At 39.0% G+C, this 24,299-nt stretch overlaps 2 protein-coding genes across 3 annotated transcripts; both read left to right on the top strand.

Annotated features, from left to right (window-relative positions):
* The first annotated feature begins 4,994 nt into the window (after positions 1-4,994).
* Positions 4,995-23,694, top strand: LOC122653592. 2 transcript variants are annotated; one of them, XM_043847485.1, is made up of 3 exons: positions 4,995-5,652; positions 18,849-18,869; positions 23,651-23,694. In XM_043847485.1, exon 1 carries the CDS (start codon positions 5,017-5,019, stop codon positions 5,644-5,646), a length of 630 nt encoding a protein of 209 aa, XP_043703420.1. In that variant the 5' UTR covers positions 4,995-5,016; the 3' UTR covers positions 5,647-5,652; positions 18,849-18,869; positions 23,651-23,694. The 2 variants fall into 2 exon arrangements, with proteins under 2 accessions (XP_043703420.1, XP_043703419.1); XM_043847484.1 differs by lacking the exon at positions 23,651-23,694 and having other exon boundaries at positions 4,995-5,651; positions 18,846-18,869.
* Positions 10,566-15,088, top strand: LOC122653588 (calnexin homolog). The gene is made up of 7 exons (XM_043847475.1): positions 10,566-10,712; positions 10,981-11,079; positions 11,227-11,296; positions 13,119-14,248; positions 14,342-14,413; positions 14,504-14,620; positions 14,769-15,088. Exons 2-7 carry the CDS (start codon positions 10,999-11,001, stop codon positions 14,910-14,912), a joined length of 1,614 nt encoding a protein of 537 aa, XP_043703410.1. The 5' UTR covers positions 10,566-10,712; positions 10,981-10,998; the 3' UTR covers positions 14,913-15,088.
* Positions 23,695-24,299: the final 605 nt, after the last annotated feature.

The following is a 24,299-nucleotide window of genomic DNA, read 5'->3' as shown; positions in this document are numbered from 1 at the left end:
AACCTAGGATGATGGGTGAACCGTCTTTTATGGGTGAAGGAAAACTTTGTCCAAAAAGGAGTTATACTATTTAATAGTTTTTATTGATTAATTTTAATTCTTTTACAAGGCTAAAAACAAAGAAATTTTAATATTTGCATAAGTAAGATTGGATCATATTTTAACTATGTAATATTCGGAAATCTATTAAATTAATCTAACAATTTTTATTTGACATTGCAAATTGTTAACATTTTGAAGTGTAAACCTCACTTGGTCACTCATGGCATCAAATTGATTGTTCTTTTACTTTATTTTTATTTATAGCGACACATTGTACACCGTTGTTTAGGTTAATTCTATTTCATAGATAAGTCTGTTTGATTCATTCATCTCTAGATGACTTGATACCTTATTTGCAGGATGGGTTATTTTTTACCTGATAAGTAATTCTTGAAACCTTTGTTTTAGTAGTTAAATTGATATATCATCTAGGACTAAGTTTTCTTCCACCACAAATAAATGGGAGGCCTCACCATCCTAGAGTTCATAAAAATCTTCTTCTTCTATTTATGTTTTTAAACAACTTTTCTTTGTTGCCAGTGTTGTTGATAGTCAACAAAATCTAAAAAGATCCATAGAGCAACAAAAGGTACAATAATGGGACATTATAACCTAATTATTAAAAGGCATGGGTTGCATTTCCTTACAAAGTTTTGTGTTTGCCTTGTTTTGGAGATTTTGAATCAGTGAAACCACCTCTTTATTCACATGCCATTATGGCCGCCGCTAGATGATGAAAGTGATGAGTGGTGGTCTTTAGGAGGTTCAAAAAGAATTAAGGTTATAATAAGGCCACAAGCAAACACACCATCTTTTTTTTTGTTTTTTTGAAGTGCAGGAAACTGTGTTTTTATTATATCCTTTAATTAGTTAGTTATCATTTTTGCATCCATCTTATACAATAGAGAAGATTATTATGCATGGGACATGGGTTATAATTACAAACCTATATATAATACACTATAACATTGATCTACCTCTCTCTCTCTCTCTCTCTCTCTGTGTATCGATTTTGATATCGGTCCAAACTGATGCCAATTAATGATCAATCCAGCCAGGTATTAGTGGATCGCTCCCTGGATCGGTCTATTCGGGGTTGTATCGTCCGACACGATTCAATATGTGTGACTTTTTTTGATTGTTTTGACCCATTTTAATCGATTCCTGGATTACAAACCATGCGTGGATCACTATCTAAATTTTATTCCCCTTTCTATTTTACATGCAGGATATATATATTAATCCTAAGATGAAAATGATGAATCCAATCATTTTAATTAGTGAATTGCTTTCATCCCTTCATAATCATATGTGTGCATTAGATTACACAGGTCTAATGCTAGTATTAATTATTATGGCAATTGAATTTGATATAGGCCGGAGGAAAGACAAGAGAGATGTCTTGATTTGGGGTAACAACTTGTGTCTCATTTATATATATATATATATATAATTGGGGCGCTGAACGAGGAGCAGGGAGGACCAAAGGGACACCCCAATGGCCGTAGGTGGCCAACATATATGTGCCATTTATCGTATTGTACCCTTAATTTAATAATTAATTAAGATTTTGCATGTTTGCCTTAATTTGTACTATATATATAATCCGTATAAATAAATAAATAACACACACTTTACCTGTACGTACGTGATGCTACTACGGTAATGTACCTAGCTTCATGGGATTTTATCCTCTAGTAGTCTAGTGTGTCACACAACCATGTACCATGGGATCCGAACCTTGGATGATGAGGAGAAGAGATATTTCCAATATACGTCGTCCACTCCAAACTAGGGTTGTAAACGGATCGGATTCGGCTCGGATAGTGCTATATACACATCCGCATCCGATTAGCTATCGGACGGATTCGGATAGTGTTAAACAGATATGGATACGGATATAGATCGAATATTTTATCTGTTTACATGTAAATATAGCTTTTCGGATAGCTATAGCCTATCCGTATTCGCATCCGTTTAACTTTTGGATAGTGCTAAACAGATACGGACACGGATACGAAAACGAATTTCTATTATTCATTTACACCCCTACTCCAAAGTGTGTATAATAATATGTATTCCTGCTTTTTAAACCGTCTGATTGGTATCCAAGACGTCTAAATGTTCCAGTCACAGAATAGAATTTCAATGTGATGGATGAAGTTCGGCACCTTTGCATATAATAGTTTGTTTTTTTTCTGTTTTTTGGGCTTTAAGATTTAAAAACATATTCTTTATATATAGAGGGTTATTGTATTTGCGGGGAAAAGCTTTACAGCTCTCCAGATTAAATTAAAAAATATATATAAAGTGGCTCCTTTATGCAATTCTGTAAACTAAGGTCAAATTGAAGTGCTTTTTATGTATGTGTGTGTTTGTGAGTGTGACAACCAAAAAGCTTACAGAGCCTCCCCCTCCCACGCATCACTGAAGAAGAGGAAGTCATTGATGGAAAGAGAAGCATGCGTTCTTCCTTCTTCTCATTTCCTGGAAACCACAACCCCACCCCCAAAGTGCCAAAAGTAAGTAATCTACGTTCTATTAATTAATTAATTAATAATGAGGTGCAACCCTATGCTTAAAACATCTAACTAATTAATTATTAAGGTCCTTCCACGTACCCCAAGTGCCAATAGTAATAGTTTATTGAGATTTGAGAGTGCATGGAGAGCAGCTTTATTCTCTAAGCTCCTTTCTTAGTTAATTTTCTCCTTTATTCTTCCCCCTTTTTATCTTTTAACAAAACCATTGGCATCTCCAACTTCTCCTTTTGCCTTCTTTATGTGCTTTCAATTCATTTCATTTCTCACAATAAAGAGTTAAAATTAGTATTTCCCCCCCCCCCCCCTTGCCTACTCAGAAAAATGGAATTTAAAAGAGAAGAAAGGCAAAAAACACCAATACGAAAATTCAGACCTAAAATCATATATTATGAACTTCATTTGAAAGCTGAGACAAATCAAAAATCATTTAACTTGGAAACAAAGATAAATCCTTTACCACCCCCCCCCCCCCCCAAAAAAAAAAAGAAGAAGAAGAAAAGAAACAGAGATAACTCAAACTATAAACAATAAAACCTTACAACTTATGCAATTTCTAGGGTTGAGGCAACTTACCTAGGATATAAAATTGTACAAAAAGTAGGATTAATAACTATTTGTAACCATGCTTTGGTTACAAATTAATATAGTTTCCTTTTCGATATTGTTACATACTTTGAGTCTTTTTGTATATCAAAATAAAATATAATTGAAACGGTTTTGAATGGCCTTCAAAAGCCAAAACTGTGTCCAACATTTTACCCAAACCAACAAAGAACATATATAGCTAGGAGAAGTGTTTCATAAGCTTTTGATTAAAAAAAAATCTTAAAAGTATACGAATATTTTCCACATTTAGACTACAAGTTAGGGAAAACCACTCCTTGTCACTTTTGGACGACACGTTATATTATATCACGTACTTCTATAACTAATGAATGAAATAACAATTCGATTCGATCTTTAGTCTTTCTTTAATTTCTCATCATTTTCCCTTTAATTAATATACCTTTGTTTTATGTCCATATGTACAGCATGGAGCATGGGTGCATGGTGGGTTCATGCTACCAAAGCACTATATATCAAACAAGTGTTTCCTACACAAATCAAATATCTTAGATTGGGATCTAAATTTTGTGGATAAGTAAAGCTTATTAAGGTTTAATTCATCTAATCAGTAAAATCAAATGTTGTGGGTTGGGGGGGGGGGGGGGATATGAGAAAATTAGCATTCTACTTTTGCTTTCACGTGTTACATGAGTAAAGTCTGCCAAAAACAAAAAATTACATGATTAAAGATTTTTTTAGTATTTCTTAAGTGAAAGAAATTATGTATAATTGACATATACAACCACGAACCTGGATTCATAATTAGTGTGCCATCATATGGCATTTTGTATTTGAATAGAATGAAACAACAATAATATTAATAAAATTATTATTATCATCCAAGTTGGTAATGCTAAACCCAATCCAAGCGACTATTCATTACCACATGGTAAACTTGGGTGGTATGAACCCTAACATAACGACATAATCCTTACCTAATTTTCCAAATTATATTTTTATTATATAAACAATTTCCTTATGTTCAACATAGAATGGAATAATAATGCAATTCACAATTGAAATAAATGGTTTTTTTTTTTTTTTTTGTTTTGTTTTGTTTTGTAATAATTGAAATATTTTTAGCTTGTCAATGTGATCAAATAAAAGATAATTACAAATTACAAATCTCCCCTACCCCTAAACCTTTTTTCTAGAAAAAGCAAAAGTTCCCCGCCACCGCCCACTCCCCTCCCCCTCCAAAAATATATATTTCCCACAGGACCACAGCCGAGTCCAGATCCCGCCCACTGCCTTACCCAACGGCTTCCTGCCACGTATCATATTTATCGGCTTTTAACTTTATTGCTCCTTTTTTCACTTTCCCTAACCCAGATCTGTTCCACCTTTTCTTTCTTTCTTTTTCTCTCTCTCTCTCTCTCTGTCTCTCTGTGTAGACTCTGTAGATTGTAGAATCCCATTTCGAGAAGAAAGCAAATAATCCCTAAAAACTATTAAGGGAAAAAGAAGAAAAGCAAGCAGCAGCTCACAAGTTTGCTCTATATAAACCCATCGGCCCTCTTGGAATCCTTCATGCCAAACACTGCTTGTAAGGTTCTTTATTTAATCGACGTTTCAACTCGATCTCAGAGTGAGTGAGCGAGTGAAGTTATTACGTTCTTATATATATATTCCTTCCAGTTTCTGAATGAATTATTGGGTTTCAAGTTTCTAGTGCGTGCTCTTGTTGGATTTTCTATCCATCTTTCCTAATTGGTTAATTTGGGTACCAATTACGTACTTTTCCATATAACATCATATATATCGGAATTAATTCTTCTGATCAGATCGATCATCATCATCAGCAGCAGCAGCAGCAGCAGAAAAGATGAAGAACAGAGCTTCTGTGTTCTTGAAGCAGATAATCTCTGTATTGAGCTCAGTGGTTAAGGCCAAATCGTTGGCTTTGAAGAACAAGACGAGCGCCATCAAGACTCGCCTCATCATCTTGTCGATGTTGAAGAATAAGAAAGTGTTGTTGTCATCCATCGCTCACAAGCTTCACGCTTTGGTCCCCGGCCAACAGGATGACTCCTACAAGATCAAGATCAGCAGGGAAGACGCCGACGATCAAAGCAGCTGTAGCAATAATAATAATGCCATTGTGCTCTTCAATTCTATGGCCAACCAGTTGCATTCCAACCCGATTTTCACCGAGTTGATCATGACCAAGGTGGAGGAGGAGAACGAGGAGAACCAAGAGGAGGATGAGTACCCAGATTTGACACACTCGTTGTTCGACTCGGAGGAACCGGATGAGTTGGATCTGGCTGACCCGGGGTCATCGGTCATCGATCTGGTGAGGAACTCCAAGGAATTAGAAGGAGAGAATTTCAAGCTGGAAGACGAGATTGATCATGTTGCCGACTTGTTTATTAGGAAATTCCACAGACAGATTAAAATGCAGAAGCTGGATTCCTTCAAGAGGTATCAAGAGATGCTCGAGAGAAGCGTTTGACAAATATATTTATATGAAGATCCGGCCATATCAAGAGATGCATGCTCTTCTCTTTCTACTTAACTATAGAGTGTCACAACTTTGATGGCCAAACCCAGTAATGTAATGTAAGATTAACAATTGACTCTCTCTCTCTCTCTCTCTCTCTCTCTCTCATGAAGAATTCAAGATGGACGCACGTGGACGTCACAGCTGCAGCCAACAGCTAGCGGAATTTTATCCCCTCAATTACACTATCTCTACTTGACGTCACGTACATCTAACAGATGAAGCAGAAATGATTATCCTACCCCCTGCTCGAACACACTGTCCGAGATAGGGTCCACGTGGGATCCACCTCCCCCTCCCCCCCAGCTAGCGTGACAGCGTCTACAGCTCGATGCACGATGATCTGGCTTTCCAAGTTTTAACTGGTTACTAAAATTGTGAGTAGCTAGCTAGGGTTAGTGTGTGGGTCATGGGTGGGTTCCCCAACCTGTATGTAATTTCAAATTTTTTGTTATTGTAATTCTCTTGCCATAGAATCGCTAATATATAAAACTTCCAAAGCCTTATATTGTGGTATTCAGATCGTCTACGGCGCCCTGCCCAGAGCGACCTGAGCGGCGCACAAACAGGGCGCCCTGCAATGACCGCCTTACCCTTGCTCGGGCAAGGTGCTCGGGCAGGGGCAAGGCGGTCATTGCAGGGCGACTTGTATGTGCGCCGCTCAGGCCCCTCTGCCCGTGGCACCGTAGAAGATCAGGGTCCTATATTGTAACGGATCTTGAAAGTGTAGATTCTTGTCTAATATAATTCCAGATAATAAAAAAAAAGCACTTCTACAGGCCGGGCCAAATCTGATGGCAAGATTGTGATATCAGAGAACATGGTTCGTTCTCTCGGGATTAGATTGATGTATCGGATCGTTCTTAATTGAGAGATCACCCAGAATCGAGGGTCGTAATTGGACACATTTGCCCCCTGCTTTTTAATTTGAGTGAGGAGATTCCAAACCTCGGTGCATGCTCTTCTCTTCTCTTCCTCTCCTAACCCCTCCAAAAAAATTTAAAAAAAAAAACGAAAAAGAAAAAATGGAATGGGCGGATGTATAAAACTTCAAAGGTGTGTATTAATTTAGATCTAGATCCTCATTGAATACTTAATGAAGAAGTTTGTTTGTTCATGAATAAGAAAGAATAATAGTATGTAGGTATATGCAAGACCAAATCACTAATCAATGGCCTTCTTCGATCCTCTCTTTCAACTTCTCATTATAAACGATCATTAATGTTTCTACCAAAAAAAAACGACCATTAATGTACGGCCTAGCAATCCATACTGCTAAAATTTTCCAACCTCTGAAAACATATGAATTTAATTGCAGTTTCACAGTACGTGGATCGATCCCCCACCCACACACCTTGCTTCAAAATGCAACTGTGGAACTATGGTCCCTCGCAAACAAATGCATGCACGTAGGATGAGCATTTCATCCCCGGAGGCCGGAGCTGATTGGTCTCTACAAAAACTTTGACATCTCACAGTCCATCACATATCACACCAAATCATATCCCAAGGAATTAAGAAAAAACCTAAGCTCGATCACATATTATGTGACACTCGTGAGCACTGACCAGTACAATCCAATCTGTTGCGGGCATTCCATTCCATACCCAAAAGATCCTGTGTGATGCATCATCGATCTTCTATTAGCAAACTTTAAAAAAACAAAAAATAAATAAATTCCTGAATATGATAACTACTAACCATAAAGCTTGGCCATTGACTGTGGGTTCTTCTTTTTTTTTTGAATGTCTCTCAAACTTTGTATATGTTTGGGTTTGTATATTTTAAAAGGGAGGTAGTTTTCTGTCCGCGAGTGTCGCCTACGTCAACATTCCCATGTGTCTATCTCTCTCCTCCTCAAAACAAAGGGGCAGGGATGTCTTTTCATATGGAAAAGAGATAGGAAAAGAGAGAGATAAACCCATGGGAGTCCTGGCGTAGGCCACACTACCGGACAGAGTTCTTTTTTCCCATTTTAAAATCATGACTAATTCTATGATTTTGGCTGCTATTGTATTAGTCTATTATACATTATACATTCTTAAACCACTATAGGTGTAGATGATTCCTCTCCTTCTTCTTAATAATGCTTTTTTTTTCATAAAAAATTTTAGGAAAAAATATCTCTACTTGGTGGTGTTTCCTTCGCCCTGACACCATGAGATGACGCCTCTGCCTCTGGGTAGATACTCAGGCGTGCTCATTCGTTGGCCCAGACGCTTGTGTAGAGATCATGTGACTAAGTAGAGATCTCTTGCCCAAAAATTTATATAAGAAAACGCAAACTAATCTGGTGGCGTGGAGAACTCTTTCCCATACATTACATCATTCCTTTTATAGAACCCAAAGGAATGGGAATGGAATATGGATATGTGTAGGACGACTAAAGAGTGGGCCTGTGTAGTTGGGTTGGGCCTATTCAAATCAAAATCCTATGTCCTTGATTTAAATTTTTTTTGTTGTGCCATTTAGCCAATTTCGATTTGACATTTTAGCAGAAGACTGTGGACATGCATAAAATTTCAGCCCTCTGTAAACCATCAAGTGGCAAAAACTATAATGTGTGGATAACCTCTCCAGCTGAGCCTCATAGAAATTATGCCGTAAAATTCAAATGGGGCGCTGTTCTCTGTGCCCCAGCGCAGGCTGCGCCCAGGCACATGGGAGTGTGCGCAATGACCACCTTGCCCCCCTAAGTGACAGGCCCATGTGCTTGGACGTAGCCTGCGCTGCAGCACAGAGAACATTCTCCCAATTCGAATATAGAAATTTTTCTTTCACCCACAGTGAAGGAAATCAAAGGTCAATTATTTCAGCCCTTGTTGCGTCAAGAACTGAGGGGAGCCTATTGCTCCTGCAAGAAAGAAGACAATAATAGAAGACCGGGCTGAGCCGGTTTGACCACTCCAATGCCTAAGTTAGAATGCTCTAGCAACAGATGATAGTAATTGAAATCAAATCATCATAGAAGGAGGTTACCCAATTATTTATAGATGATTGAGAGAGTCCTGCAAGCGGCGACATGACTTAAAAGGAAAGGGAATCTTCTTGGTGCGAGTTTAGGTGGTTTAGAGCCTTTTCAGGGCTAGGGATTAGCTTTCCAGCCCATCACGCCACATCAGGCTAGATTGGTGCGCTGATATAGGACCATTACGGCCTTCCTGCGCTATTTTCGGGTTGTGATTCCATCGCCCTATCTGAATTCGGCGTCGGGGCGAGGTTGGCCCCTCTCAGGATCGGATCGCTACCTGCCCCAGGTCGGCCCACCTTACCTTGTCCCCAGTGGGACCAGCTAACCGTGGGAATGCCCCGTCCACGCTCACATGGGGTTCCATGTGTCAGTATCCTATTGGGTGCCGATCCTATGACGTATCAGCCCCCTTATCCATTGTTATCTTTAGAGGTGTGATTCAAGTAGGGAAACTCGGTCTAATTCAAATACTATATTTAGCAAGATATTGAGTTGGTTAGATAATCATTGCTAATAATTAGAGAATTATTTTATATTATTTTGATTTAATCTCAATTTTCTTCACTCACTTTACTCAAATTTAATCACATACTCCCCTCTTCAATCCCCATGTCTAGGATTTATAAAGAGAAATGCATACAATGGTGATCAACTAAATAAACTTAAGGTCTAGAACGCATTCTGAAATCGCATTCCTCTATAGTATTGCTTCATAATGCATTTCTGAAATCAAAATCTATTCCGAGATGCATACCAAACACAACATAAGGCTGTGTTTGATCTATATTATTGGAATAAATTTTGGGCTCAGAACTTATTCAGAAATCCAATTCTTCTAAATTTATCGATTCAAAATGTATTCTAGATTTGAAATCTATTATGAGAATGTAGAGTATAGCAAACACATTATAATTTTTTCCAGATATTTAACAAAACACCATTTAAGCTGCAAATTAAAATTTCTACAAATCCTTGAGAATTGTGAACGTATTAGGGGACCAGGGATAAGGAGTCAAGAGTTTGGAGCGCCAAAGTATAGATAGAATCCTGCTTCTGAGATTGGGTTGTAGGCGGGCTGGACCTGGACGTAAGTTGGAGAAATGAACCAGATTGAGCACAAGCCGGGCTCATTTTTATTCAAAGTTGAGCCTGATTTTAGTCCAATTCCCACACCTATGGCCCTATCCCTTCTCGGAGCTGATATTTTAATTAGGGATGTAAATGAATAGCCAAAATTCGTTTTCGTATCTGTGTCCGTAACCGTTTAGCACTATTCGAATCCGTCCGAAAGCTAAACAGATACGGATACGGATAAGCTATAGTTATCCGAAAAGCTATATTTACATGTAAACGGATAAAATATCCGATCCGTATCTGTTTAGCACTATCCGAATCCATCCGAAAGCTAGTCGGATACGGATGCGGATATAGCACTATCCGACCCGAATCCGATCCATTTACATCCCTAATTTTAATGATGGTCTTGATGGGTACCGGGTAGTGAGTAGTTTTTCAAGAGTGTTTTTCTTTTACAGTTTTACCCCTTCCCACCCCTCAAACCCCCCCCCCCCCTCCCAAAAAAAAAATTTATTTGGTACCATTGTTATCAATGCTTGATAACATTCCTTCGTCGGTGGCCTATCACTGTTTAAATCAAACCGGGCTAAGATTAAACATTCCGAATCTGAATCAAGATCATGAAAATGAGGAGGGCCAATTGCATGGTCCGTACAGCACGTGTCTCATTCCGTGTGGTCGAGCGACCGTATTTCTCTACACACTCTCTCTCTCTCTCGATTCCATTTGGTAGAGAGGGGGGCATAGACTTTGCAAAAAATTACGTGGCTATCAGCGATTGGTTAACGTCACGTGGCATGTGATATTATTGGTTGAAACAACTCGATGCCGTCCGTGTGTTCCAACGGTGCTCCTCTCTGTTTCTTCGTCGTCTCCCTTAAAATCTAGAAGTATAGATCGTGCCGATTGTGAGAGATACCTAAAAGCAAAGCAAGTCTCGTAAACCTTGGAGCTTGACGTCGGTTACTCGGTAAGCCATTCATCTGCTTTTCTTGCTCGCATCGCAGGAGATTGCGAGCCGAGGGATTTATCCATGCTTTCTCTACACAACTTTTCTCTTGTTTTCTTTTCAAGATCTAGTCGGGCTCGGTCAATCTGTTTTGATTCTCAGATCACAGATCATAGATCGCGAGATTAGGGTTAATGATATAGACTCTATTATTGCTTAGACCGGATCTCGAATTAGTATTGGTTTAAGATTTCGGTCTTTTTTAATCTTCGACTGTTTGTGTTTATAGGGTTATGAGATCGTTCTGATGGAAGGCAAAAGGCTTTCTCTGCAATTTATTTTGCTTTTGATCGCTTCCGTTGCTTCTCTGCTTCGCGCTTCGGACGTGGTAAGCAATGGTGTAGATAACTGATTTCCGTGTTTTCCACCAATTATGCCCCATCCCCCAAATAAGAGAGTTGGCAAAAAATTAAAAACTAAAATTCCTGCATCTCAATTTAACTTATGATTGTCAACTTTTCGATGTGTGGTTTAGCTGTTCTATGAGTCGTTCGACGAAACGTACGAGGGCCGGTGGATCGTTTCTGAGAAAGATGATTACACAGGTGTTATTTTGGATCCATCGAATCCTTTATTATTTGTGCAATCCATTTTTCTTATTTTGGAATAAATTGCAAGTAGCTTAAGTTTCCTTGTTAAATGCATTTCTTGAAAAGTTATGCATTAATGATGCTTGTTACAGCAACTGGTAAGAGATTTTAATGTGGATAAGAGTAGAAAAGGATGAGGGATAATAACTGTGTGTTATGTGGGGAGGTTGGTGCATTTGTGCTCTCGTCCGAGACATTGGTTCATTTGTATTTTATGTTGTATGCCTAGGAACAAACTTGAGCATAGCTAAAAATTCACGGTACTGTGTCTGTTTGCATTCTATCAGGTCCAAGGGTTTTCAGTGACTTGTATCTTTGTGTTCTATTTAGTTTTTTTTGCCATGGTTTAAACATGTGAAATGTGGAAAGGCATATTAATGCATTTTCAGTAAATTTGTGTTTTTTTTTTTTTTTTCCCGACTTGTCTAGTGCTTTTTGTTCCAGAGAATTTTATGTTTTTGGATATTTCTAGTTGGATGGCACTGCTAGAAAAGATAGAAATAACGAGTGAACACATTACTGGCAATTTAGGAATGGTTCCTATACATGATAAGTTGAGAGAAAATCGTTTAAAGGTGGTATGACATGTACAACGAAGACCTTGGAATGCTCTGGTAAGGAGTGTGATGATTTAGATTGAAGAGGCTAAAAGAGCAATGGACAGGCCTATAATGAGAGTGAGAGATGAGACATGCATGCATAAGGTTGGCAAAAAGTATGGCTTTAAATAGAGTTGAATGGCGAAGCAGGATACTTTTTTACCTCATTTAGTTGGGGTGAGGCCTACTTGAGAGGAGTTGTTTCTCTCTAGTTTGGAAGAATTTTTGCAATGTATTGTATTGCATGTGTCAGCTTGGATAAAGAATCTTTAGGGCATACAATTTGCGGGGAGGATTTTTTTTTTCTCCCTTTTTCTGTTGGACGGGGGTGGAGGGGAATTCTTAACCAGTGTCACTTTCGTTGTTTGTTTCGCATTGAGGAGGCACGGTTGATTAATAATGTGATTGAGGAAGCTATGGTAATGTTCTTTGACCTCTGTTTTCCCTGTTGCCTTAGTTAGTCAAACAATTTTGGGAGGCTGCGTATCAACTAGGGTTGTGCAGTTGTGCACATGTTTCCCCTGTTTGGTTTTTAAGTAATCACCACTTGAGTGTCCCCTAAAGTTAGGAATTCTGGGATGTGGATGTGCCTGTATGTTCTTTCATTCAAGTTCCAAGACTCTGCCTTGTCAGTGTGATCTCTAGGCTCTAAGATACTGAAATGGCTCAGAATGGCCATTATTGGCTTGATCTGATTTACAAAGTTTCTGAACAGAATATGCATATTATCTAGTAGTACCATGTCCTTTTTTTTGTTGGGGGGGGGGGGGAAGGGCTTGTTCTTCTGATGTTAAGTGGACCTGTTGGATCTTAAATAGTTCACTCAGGTGGATTCAGTCTACTGGAATCAAAGATATTTAGTTATCATTCTATTTTTAGACAGATTTCAACTTCCCATTATGCCTTGTAAACTTGAGAATTGAGATGCATAGTTAACAGCATCACATTTTGAGTCGAGTCATTTTCCACTGAGATGGGGAGTAGTTTGCTTTTTTTGTCATCTTGGAGTCAGCATCCATTCTTCTTGTGAGATGTGTGTGCAATAGCATTGCTTGTTTTTCCCTGGATTTTACAAATTAGCTTCTACATCTCTGTTCTGGATTCTCTTTTTTGTGTTGCATGGCATCAAGTTTGTTACTTATTTCCAATCACAAATTTATGCGTCTGTTGGGCTGTAGGTGTATGGAAGCATGCAAAGAGTGAAGGTCATGATGATTATGGGATTCTTGTGAGTGATAACGCAAGAAAGTATGCGATAGTCAAAGAGCTTGACGAACCTGTTGACCTCAAGGATGGCACTGTTGTCCTGCAATTTGAGAATCGCCTTCAGAATGGGCTTGAATGTGGAGGTGCATACTTGAAGTACCTCCGATCCCAGGATGCTGGATGGAAACCCAAGGAATTTGACAATGAATCTCCCTATTCTATCATGTTTGGCCCCGACAAGTGTGGGTCCACTAACAAGGTGCATTTTATTCTCAAGCACAAGAACCCCAAGAGTCAGGAGTACATTGAACACCATCTAAAATATCCTCCTTCAGTCCCCTCTGATAAACTCACCCATGTGTACACTGCCATTCTGAAACCTGATAATGAATTGCGAATTCTGATTGATGGGGAGGAGAAGAAGAAGGCTAATTTCCTGTCAGCTGAAGATTTTGAACCACCACTCATCCCTGCCATGACTATTCCTGACCCTGATGATAAAAAACCTGAGGACTGGGATGAGAGGGCCAAGATCCCTGATCCAAATGCTGTGAAGCCAGATGACTGGGATGAGGATGCACCTATGGAAATTGAAGATGAGGATGCTGTGAAGCCAGAAGGATGGCTGGATGATGAGCCTGAGGAGATTGATGATCCGGAAGCTACAAAACCTGAAGATTGGGATGATGAAGAGGATGGTGAGTGGGAGGCACCTAAGATTGATAACCCAAAGTGTGAGGCAGCGCCTGGTTGTGGTGAGTGGAAAAGACCAACGAAAAGGAATCCTGCATATAAAGGAAAATGGCATGCTCCACTCATTGACAACCCGAACTACAAGGGTATTTGGAAGCCACAAGAGATCCCGAACCCTGCTTACTTTGAGCTTGACAAACCTGATTTTGAGCCTATTGCTGCCATTGGCATTGAGATTTGGACAATGCAAGATGGGATTTTGTTTGACAATTTCTTGATTACCAGCGACGAGAAGGTTGCAGAGACATATAGGGAGAAGACATGGAAGCCAAAGTTTGATGTTGAGAAAGAGAAGCAGAAGGCTGAGGAAGCAGCTGCAGGTCTTTCAGATGGGCTTTCAGGCTTTCAGGTGATGTTCATGCTTCCATCTTTCTGTTTCTAGTTCGCTTTATTCATTCACTTTAGCTTGTGTACCTAACGGTTATGTGACTTGGTTTTGCAGAAGAAGGTTTTTGACCTCCTTTATAAAGTAGCTGACATTCCTTTCTTGGATGCATACAAGCTTAAAATCTTTGTGAGTCATTGGGATTAATTGTCTTGAATTTATTTGAGTTTTGGACTTTGGATAAGGGTTTCATCACTTGGGTTACTGTTGCCTCTACAGGATCTCATCGAGAAGGGAGAGACACAACCAAACCTTACAATGGGAATCCTTGTCTCCATCGTGGTGGTTATATTGACTGTTTTCTTCAGGCTCCTCTTTGGCAGGAAGAAACCAGCTGTAAGTATTTGATAGATAATAAATTTGCTCATTATTCCCTGATAGTTTTTTCTTTGTAGTTTGTATTGCTTTTCCAAACGTATCTTTTGATGGGAACCTTGAAAATTTAAACTATCCTAAAATTGTTCAGCGTGTTGATGGTATTCAGGCTAAGGTGGTCAGTAATGTGACCAAAAGCACTGGGCCTGCAGAAACTATGGGTAACGAAGGAAGCAGTGGGGAAAGGGTAGTAGAGAACGAGGAAGAAGATACTGCTGCTCCTCGCAGGAGAGCTACCAGGCGGGAAACATAAGGACAGGTGGCGGCGACTAGTTAAAGTCACTAAAGACATGAGATTTTTTGAGCTGTGCATGGTTTAATTTTCACTAAATTCTTGATAAAATCCTCCCGTCCCTAAAATTTTTGAGCTTTGAAATAGGTGTGTTGTAAATGAGACGTTTCTATGGGTTCCGATTATTATCTGTTTAGTTATTCCAACGGATTTCTGTCTGGAAACTTCACATATTGAAATTTGTTGTACCTCAGGCTCAGGAGGAGTTTAGTTGCAAGCCGGGGAGTAGATGAGGGCCATGCTACTGTGCCATTCTGTGATCGCCATGTATGGCAGTTATCTGAATGGACGATGCTGAGATCTACAACTGCTCTTGTTTTTTATGAGGGAAAAAATGACAACATTATTCAAAATTTGGGTTTTAGATTTTGAAATTATTTGCCCACCAATCTATAATTTTTTTTTAAACAGTTTACAAAACGGGTATCCATTTCACCTAACTGGTTTTTTTATTTTTTTTTTTTATTTTTATATAAATGCATTTTTTCCCTCACGGGCCAGTGCCACTATTAAGTAAATCACAAAAACACTGACGAGTCTCTCGCTTGTATACACTATTTTTAACTACTTCACCACCATTGATTGGTGGAGTGAACATATATATCCACAGTGGAGAGGAGAGCATCCACAGTCCCACATACTATCTTGTCACCATCTTATTTTAAATTCATTTTACGAATCCAATCATCTCGAGATTTTCTTCAACACGATGAAGAACTAAACGCTAAAACGCCATTAAAATATGATGAAGATATCGAGGTATTAGAGACATTTCTAATGAAATTGGTGAAATATTTTGACAAGTGGGCAAATTGTACGTGCGAGGTGCGATGTCTTAGGGACGGGAGGTCCACTGGACCGAAACGCGAAAGCTTTGGCCGAGGCAAGAACATCATGCACATGTGAATGAGCACAAAGCTGGAATCCTGTAAGAGGAACCTTGCTACTACTGCCCTGTAGATAAGTATGCGAAAAGAGTGGCTAAGAAGATTTCCCCCCACCTTTTGCTGCCAAGAGAGAGAGACACACACACAGAGAAAGAGAACTTTACGATATCGACGAATCACCCTCCCAAGCTTTACTATTCTCCTTCGACAAACAAGTCTTCCATGGAGTTAATGGATGGCTGAAGCCAGTCCAATGTGAAATTCCAAAAGAGGAAGCAAATCCCGTCGCCTAGCAAGTTCCTTTTCTTTGAATTATTATTTTGGTGGGACTCTACACACATAAATCAATACGGTCTGTTAGTAATAGAGACACGAACCAATCTATGAATTGAGTAAATGAACTAGGGTCGAAACAATTTTTTAAATATTGTGATTTTGGATTCTTGCAATCTATATTCAACATTCCTTTCTTCTTTCCACAAAGAAGAGCCAAAAAGATAATAGAAGGTTGTGTAAGACTCATATCAAAGTTGAGATCGTTAAGTTTTCGAAAAAGGTTCTTGATTATTCGCCACCAATATACAAATGGTCGAAAGTACACCTAATCTCTTCTTTGTATATTATTATATCGTGTTCAGATTTCACTGTAACATTTATGATCGAGGTTTTATCCCAAAGATTTTTATCTGACAGTGGATACCTTCTAGTTGCTTCCATCATCCAGTGGGTTTACCTATATAGACATTGAAGCTTGCCATTGCACTTTGTATTAGAGTTTGCTTCTTATTCACTCCCCCTTCCTCCCTTTATGATTCACCATTAGCAGCATAAATCTTATTAGCAGTTGACCAGCTAGAGATGGAGAGATGGAAAAAAACATGAGACCGTGAACATAGAGAAGCGAAAGTGATCCATCAATTTAAGCTGTGAAATCCTTCTACGAGATCAAAATAGGACAATATTTTTAGGGTAATTTACACATGCTACCCCTGAGGTTTGACGAAAGGATATTTTCACCCCCCAGTTTTGAAAAATTCTGCGTACCCCCCTTAGGTTTGCAAACGGTAATATATAAGCCTATTCCGTCAGTTCATGACTAACACTGTTAAAAATTAGACTTCAATTGACGGAATTGCCCTTCTAAAAAGAACCAAAAAAAAAAGAGATGAATGGACAAAATTACCCTTACAAAGGAAAAAAAAAAAAACCTGCAACTTATCTTCCCCAATCGAATTAGGGAAGATGAGTTGCAGGTTTCAAAACCATAAGGGTTTTTCTTTTGTTTCTATAATTATGATTAAGAGAAATAAAATGAGTGGATTTTAAACTGGAAAACCCTAGGTCATTGGGTTTCAAAACACTTTTCAACCGTTTAGGGATTCTGTCGGGTATCTTGTCTATAGCATTCATCTACGGAACTCTAACTGCTCGCTTCCTCCCCACTGCTTTGACATTTCAGGGCTCTCTTTTTCTTCTCTGTTTTTTTGTTTTTTTTGTTTGGATTATTTGGAGAAGAACCATCTATATTTTTGCTCCTCGATCGCTTCTCTGCTTGAATCTCCATTATTACTCCCGTGACAGAAGATCTTTTGGGGGCATTACTCACTGAAATTTCAAAATGTCTTCCAGGTTTCAGCGACAGTGGCGGTGCTTGCAGCCTTGTACATGAAACTTTTCCTTAGGGATTCAATCGGCGGCATTGATGCGGCTTCGCTGCGAACAATCTCCAAGAAGACAAACAATGTTGTTCACTTCGATGACGATTCCTCCAGGAAGATACAGTTTTTTAGTAGAATCCCTTCAGTAGAGGAGATCCTTTACCTTTTGAGGATAAGGTAACTACATTCCATTCACCGAAACGTTCAAAATTTCAACCTAAACTCTGGATCTCTGTACTGCAATTCTCGCTTTCCATGATTGAATTTGGCATTCTTCAATATAAGTATCTAAGATTAGGCCTTATGGATTCCATTATTTCCTAAGATTCCAGATTTCGGCAATTGGTTTTTCACATCTTTTTTTTTTTTATTATTTTTTATGGATTATATGATTTTATTTTACAGCAAAACCTTTTCACAAGTTACAGTTGTTGCATTCTTCAACAATCTTGCTGAGAGTGCGCTTTCTTCTTCGTTATTGGTACTTCCCCACCATGAAACCCAAGTAGGAATTAAATTAAGGGTAATTGACAAATCAATGGGGCGCTGGGATGGTTGCAACTCATCTTCCCCAATCGATCTTGGGGAAGATGAGTTGCAGGTTTTGGTTTTTTTTTTTTTGTTGGGGGGGGGGGGAGGTGGAGGGGTTCTTCTTTGAAGGTCAATTCCGTCAGTTCAAGTCTAATTTTTAACGGTATTAATCATGAACTAACAGAATGGGCTTATTTATTATCGTTTACAAACCTCAGGGGGTACGCAAAATTTTCCAAAACTGGGAGGTGAAAATATCCTTTTATCAAACCTCAAGGGTGGTATATGTAAATTATCCATATTTTTATTTTCCAGTACAAAGAACATAGCAATATGTCTGGAAGATAGTCTTACATTGGTGAGTGAAAGGAAGACCGCGGTCCATTTTATGGGTGTATTTATCAATTATTTTGAAAACCAGGATGGTTCGCATAAATATCCAAAACTATGGGTAGATTTGTAATTAGTCCTTACCTTAGGGGAGATATACGTAAATTTCCCAAAATCGTTTTGTTATCGTGAGCGTCATGCACAGTGACTAAAAGGAGTGGCAGTTGTAGGACAAAGAAGACCAATTGAGAAATTGGAAATTTCAGAATTGACCCAGGTACCATTGCAGCTGTCGTTGTCTGAAATCACGGATCTAAGAAAGTGTTGACCGTTGACAACTAATTTGTCTCTTTTGCCCTTTTTTTTTTTAAAAGAAAGATATTTCTTTTATGATATAAGCAAGTAGTACGTACACATCGGCACTGAGGACTGTGCTTCTGCATTCTTTTTTATTTAATTTCATTAAATAAGTCTTTCTTTTACCCAAAAATATATATATATATATATATATCCTTCTTTCTTAGTTACTATTTACTAGGGTGTGGTGTGGTCAGTGGTAAAAAAAAAACACAAAAGGGCGTACCCAATGGTCTGACCACTGACAGTGGTATGCTGCTTAATTACTAATTACCCCACTAAAAAATTATCAAAAGACGGCTGAGTGCTGACAGATAGAGACGATAACCAAACAAAAAGGAAGAAGGCAGTCGCTGCGTCAGCGCTGCCTTGCCTACCCTTGCCCACCTTGCTTGAACCTTTTTTTGTCATCAGTCAGCATTGGGAAATAGGAACAACGACAACAACAACCGCTATACGTACGTCAGGTTGGCACATACATACATATATAGTATATACATACATTAACTGTATGGTCGGACGTGAGTCAGGACTCATGACTGGCGGGTGGTGAGATTTGAGTTGTGAGAGAGAGATTTCATACATACATACATAATATATCTTCTCTTCATGGCCCATGCCAATCCCATAAATCCTTATGGATCCCTCTCCTATTCTCCTTCTATTCTACACTTCCACTCTCTAATCTATTCTTTTTTATTTTTCATGATATAAATCTTCCATCTCAATAATAATATTAATACTCAATGGTAGACCCACCACATGACATGTCAGCAACAGAGAACAGAGAGTTTTCTCTTTCTCTCTCTCTCTCTCGCAGCAGAGTACGTCACAGACATACATACATAGAGTCAATGCTATCTCGTATCTGGAATTCTGGATTTCGGAGTAGTGATGGATCAGAGTCGATATCCATATTCATAGCCGCCGCCGCCCCGGGGAAAAAATTTTGCTGCTACAACAAGGCTGGCAGCCAAGGAAATAGAATCTTAAAAAGGTATTTTAGAAAATACTATAACTTAGGAGGGTGTTTATGAATCCAAAGGAAAAGTGAATTATTCCATTTCCTTGACTGTTAGGCTTGTAGCAGGAACACCCCTCCCTCCCTCCTTCCTTGAGAGTTCAGCCTCCTCCTGTAAGTAAGGTCAGAATCTCCGGTACGTGTGCGAATTCATTCCCTTCTTTCTTTCACATCTGTGCGTGATTCCGGAATTCACTTTCCGTGTGGTATGACAACAAACAAACAAACAATCTTCAGAAATCTTCCCCCTTTTTTTTTCTCTCTTTTTTAAAACAAAAAAAAAAAAAAGGGGGAGAGGGTGTAAGGGGGAAGTCCGTGTAAACTAAACTTTCTTCCTGTACTACATACGGATTGAATGTGCTTTTAATCTACCGTGTCTGTAAAAATTAATTATATGACATATTATAATTACATCGACAATGGGATTTTCAAGCTACTACATACCCTTCATTCAAATACATCTATCTATCTATCTATGTATCATGTTTTTTTTTTTTTTTGTTTAAAAAAACAGAAAAGGGAAACCGAGGGGTTGAAGGGGAAATTTTCACAATCCTTTTTTCTGACCTCTGAGAATCAAGTCTGAACATGAACATGTTCTTTGGAGTATTTGTCGTGAGTAGTAGTAGTAGTAGCAGCAAGATGATGATGATGGTCGTCTTCTTCTTCTTGTAATTGTATCCTCCGACTCATTTGGGGTGGGGGTGGTTGTTTCTTCCTCCTCTTCATCTCAAAGGTAGAAGAAAGTTTGGTGGTCCTCCTCCTCCTTTCCGACTCTGTTATGGTCTCAAGCTTGGGTTTCCATTGCAATCGAGACCCAACTAGCTGCGTATAATCCTTCTGCAATTGTGACGTGGTGCAAACCCCACCTCCTTTCGCTTTGCTTGGATTTCCATTCCTACACATCTCATCATTCCCCTCCTCCAATATTAGTTTTGATATGAACTCGTCGGAAACCCGTATTTGAAGACACCCCGATGGAGTCCTCTGTATATCGAAGGCTTGGCCGCAACTGGCCGCCTTCTTTAAGAGGACTTGCTGCTTTGATGATGATGATGATGATGATGATGATGATGAGGCAGATGAGGAGGAGGATGATGAGGCAAATGAGGAGGCAATGGTGACGAATGATAAGACGGAATGGAAGAAATGTTTGGGGAGGAGGAAGTAGTTATGGCCTGGCTGGAGCTGGTCGTCCTCGGACAGAGCCTGGATCTTCTGCCCAATGTAGAAGGATCCCGAATGACAGACAAGGTGCTTGGGGAACTCCATCATGAGTTGCGAAACATGGATGGGTCGGTGGTAGATCTTCACAACCCCCTCCAATTTTATTAGCTTTATTATGGACGACGACGACGACGACGACGACGACGAAGACGACGATGACTCCGACAACGACAACGACTCCATGGATTCCTGATGATCTGGTTGGAGCTGCTGCTGCTGCATACAGGAGAGGTTACTCCCCAGGACTCGCAGGTGAAAGCACCAGGGGATCATCTGAAGACTCCAAAACTTGATCCCCATGTCTATCTTACGTACGGTTACGTTACGTTCCGTTAGAAAAACAATTTTAGTACTCAGATGATCACCAAGCAAAAACGAGGCACTTAATTAAGTAAGTACAGAGGTAGAGGTAGGTACCGCTAGGTAGAAAATGAAGGAAAGACGAGGACGACGACTCTGTAGACTTGGCTTGTGGTGAATGAACAAATTAATTAACACAAGTTTGGGGTGGGGGTGGGGGTGGGGGTGGGGGTGGGGGTTCCTGGAGGAGAAGGAGGAGAGATCCAGGAGGAAATTAACAGACTAATCCCTATCTCTATCTCTATCTCTATCTCTCTCTCTCATCTCTATCTCACTGGGTTAAAAAGGCTATGGAATTTTAATTGGATGCCCATTGCTTCAGCTCATTTGATATGTTAAATCAATCTTCTTCTTCCTCAATCTCCTTAATTAATTATGCGATGGTCCAGATGGAGAGGAGACCCAAAAAAGTAAAACAAAGAACCCAGACGATAAATTAAAATAAATTAGAACACCAAAGAAGAACCATAGGAAGAAGAAGTTAGGAAAACCTGGTTGGTTGGTTCCGTGAGAGTTCAAAATTGAAACTTTGATGGAAAAAACTGAAGGAGTAGTCGTCGGTGGTTCTTTTCCACCTTTTGGGAATGGGGTCGGGAATCTTTATGGTTGACTGGAAATGAATCTGAGATTTAGAGGAGCAGAGACAAAGAACGTGCGTGGGCCTCGTGGTCGGGAGAGTAGTCGAGCCTTAGAGGGTGGTGCAGACTGCAGAGGGAAGTGGAAAAAAAGGGGTTACTGAAAATTAATTAATTAATTAAATGCCACTTCTAATATTATTATTATATAGGGAAGTGTGTATTAGTAATGGGACCTATATTATAACCCCCAACTAAATATCCTATATATTTCTACCCAAAAAAAACTAAATATCCTATATATATATATATAGTTTAGTATTAGTGTTTTGAGACTTGAGTTGATTTTTTTAATATTCCTCCAATTCATGATCTATCTATTGTTACCAAAAAAAATTCATGATCTATTGTTACTATTTAGTTAAAGCTACCTTCATTGCCATGAATGAAAAAGAATGATTATAAATTAAAAAAAAAATTGGGGCTGCGACCTGTCTGTGGGTGGGCGGCCTGTCTTGATTTCGAGTTTGACAGTTTGACTGGCGGTGAGGACTGGGCACTGGAGACTAGGAGGCAGAGAGACTCGGGTTGGTTTGGGGGTGCATCATCGTGATTGGGTAAAAGGTCAAATAAAGCCTTCTTCTTGAAAAGGATTTTTTGTGGTTGTCTACAGAGCATTGGAACTTTTTTGTTTTTTTTAAATGTATATGTGTCAGTGTGTGTGTGTGTGTGTGTGTGTGGACTGGGAAGGGTGGGAGGCGCAGAGGGATTTTTTACTGGAATTCTATGTCCCTCTACAGTGAGTCTTCAGTGGGCATTGTTTTGTTACCCACATAATAAAAAGGTACTGTTGTAATAAAAGAAAGAATTCAAAAAGGAAGAAGGAAAATAAATTGGTATGGTTTTTCTATAACCCACTCGTGCCAGACATGCTGTCCTTGACCTGATACAGAGGCACGTGAAATGATTATATCATTCATCATTATTTTTGGAGTTTTAGGGTTATAACGGTGATTTTGCATGTTTCTATGTCAGGCGCAGGGGGCAGCATGTCTGGCGCAACTGGGGGTGGCATTATTTCTCCCAATTGTTTATTTATTATTGTAAGTAAAATTGTAAAATACGACGTACATCATCCAGTTATGTTATGTTTTGTTTTGTTTATCCAAACTCTCTGATGAGATAAACAAAAGAGAGTCAAATAAAGATTTTGAAAATGAGAAGGGTCAAAAAATAACCAATTGACAGTGATGTCACCTCGATGACTGGTAGTATCACAGCCAGCCATTCATTCCATACAAGTTTTACATACATTTATTAATCAATAGGGTAAGTAAATCACACAAATTAACGACCCATTCAGATTTCAGACTCGGTCGCCCCCCATCTTTATCTTTTATCTTTATTTTTGCCTTTGTCTTTGTCCACACGAATTAGACAGCTGCACGAGGAAGGGGTGGGACCGGTGGTGGAAGGTTGGGGACACCCCGGAATACATACAACAGCCAAAGCATATTCAAATTTCAAAGGCATCTTCTTCCCCTATTTTCTTTGTCTTTTTCTTTCTTTTCTTTTTTTGGTTTTGGGAGGGGATTAATTTATTTAAGGCTCAAATTCCTTTCAAGTTTCAATGAAGGGAATCAAGAAGAAAACGGATGACATCACAACAACATACATTCTTATCAATGGAACTTCAAAGTAGCATTAAACACAACAACAAATAAAGCCAATTTATTTCCCCATTGCCACACACGCGCTCTCTCTCTCTCTCTCTCCCTCTCTACTGTTATGCCCATGTATGCATCCGTGTCTCTCAGTGTGCGTAAGTAAGTAGGCTAATGGGATTGTGGAGGGTAAGGTAACGTTCTATCTTCCCTTTTTTTTTTTTTTTTTTTTTTTATGAGAATGCAGAAACTCATATTATTATTATTGAGGGCAGGCAATTGATCATATATTATATATTATATGCGAAAGGGAATGAAACGTACGTGGTCTCTTTAATGTAACATCACAAAAACCCTATATTTATATATAGGTAGTTATCTCATTCGGATGTGGTTAGGGTTTAATTTCTTCATCAAAATAGTGGAAGCTCTAATCGCTCAGCCATTGAACAACATAAATATTCATGAACCAAGCAATATTCTCTTTCGGTATTTTTTTTGGCAAATGTTCTATTGGGTTGTTAATTCTTGATCCCATGATTCCCTAATATATGCTCAGCAAAATCTCTTAGGTTAGGTGAGATCCCAAATTCCAATTGATGTGTTCTGAAACTCCTGCAATGTACCCGTGTTATGATAGGATGCAAATCGACCCACAATCCACACAAAGACTCTGAAAGGATAAATATATAAGACCAGTCAACCTGATTCTAAAATCAAAAAGATCTATTTATGGAC

This window comes from Telopea speciosissima, chromosome 3, assembly GCF_018873765.1.
Source record: "Telopea speciosissima isolate NSW1024214 ecotype Mountain lineage chromosome 3, Tspe_v1, whole genome shotgun sequence".
In the NCBI taxonomy this organism is placed as follows: Eukaryota; Viridiplantae; Streptophyta; class Magnoliopsida; order Proteales; family Proteaceae; genus Telopea; species Telopea speciosissima.
Note: the sequence above shows the minus strand (reverse complement) of the source record. Positions and strands in the feature narration are given on the sequence as shown.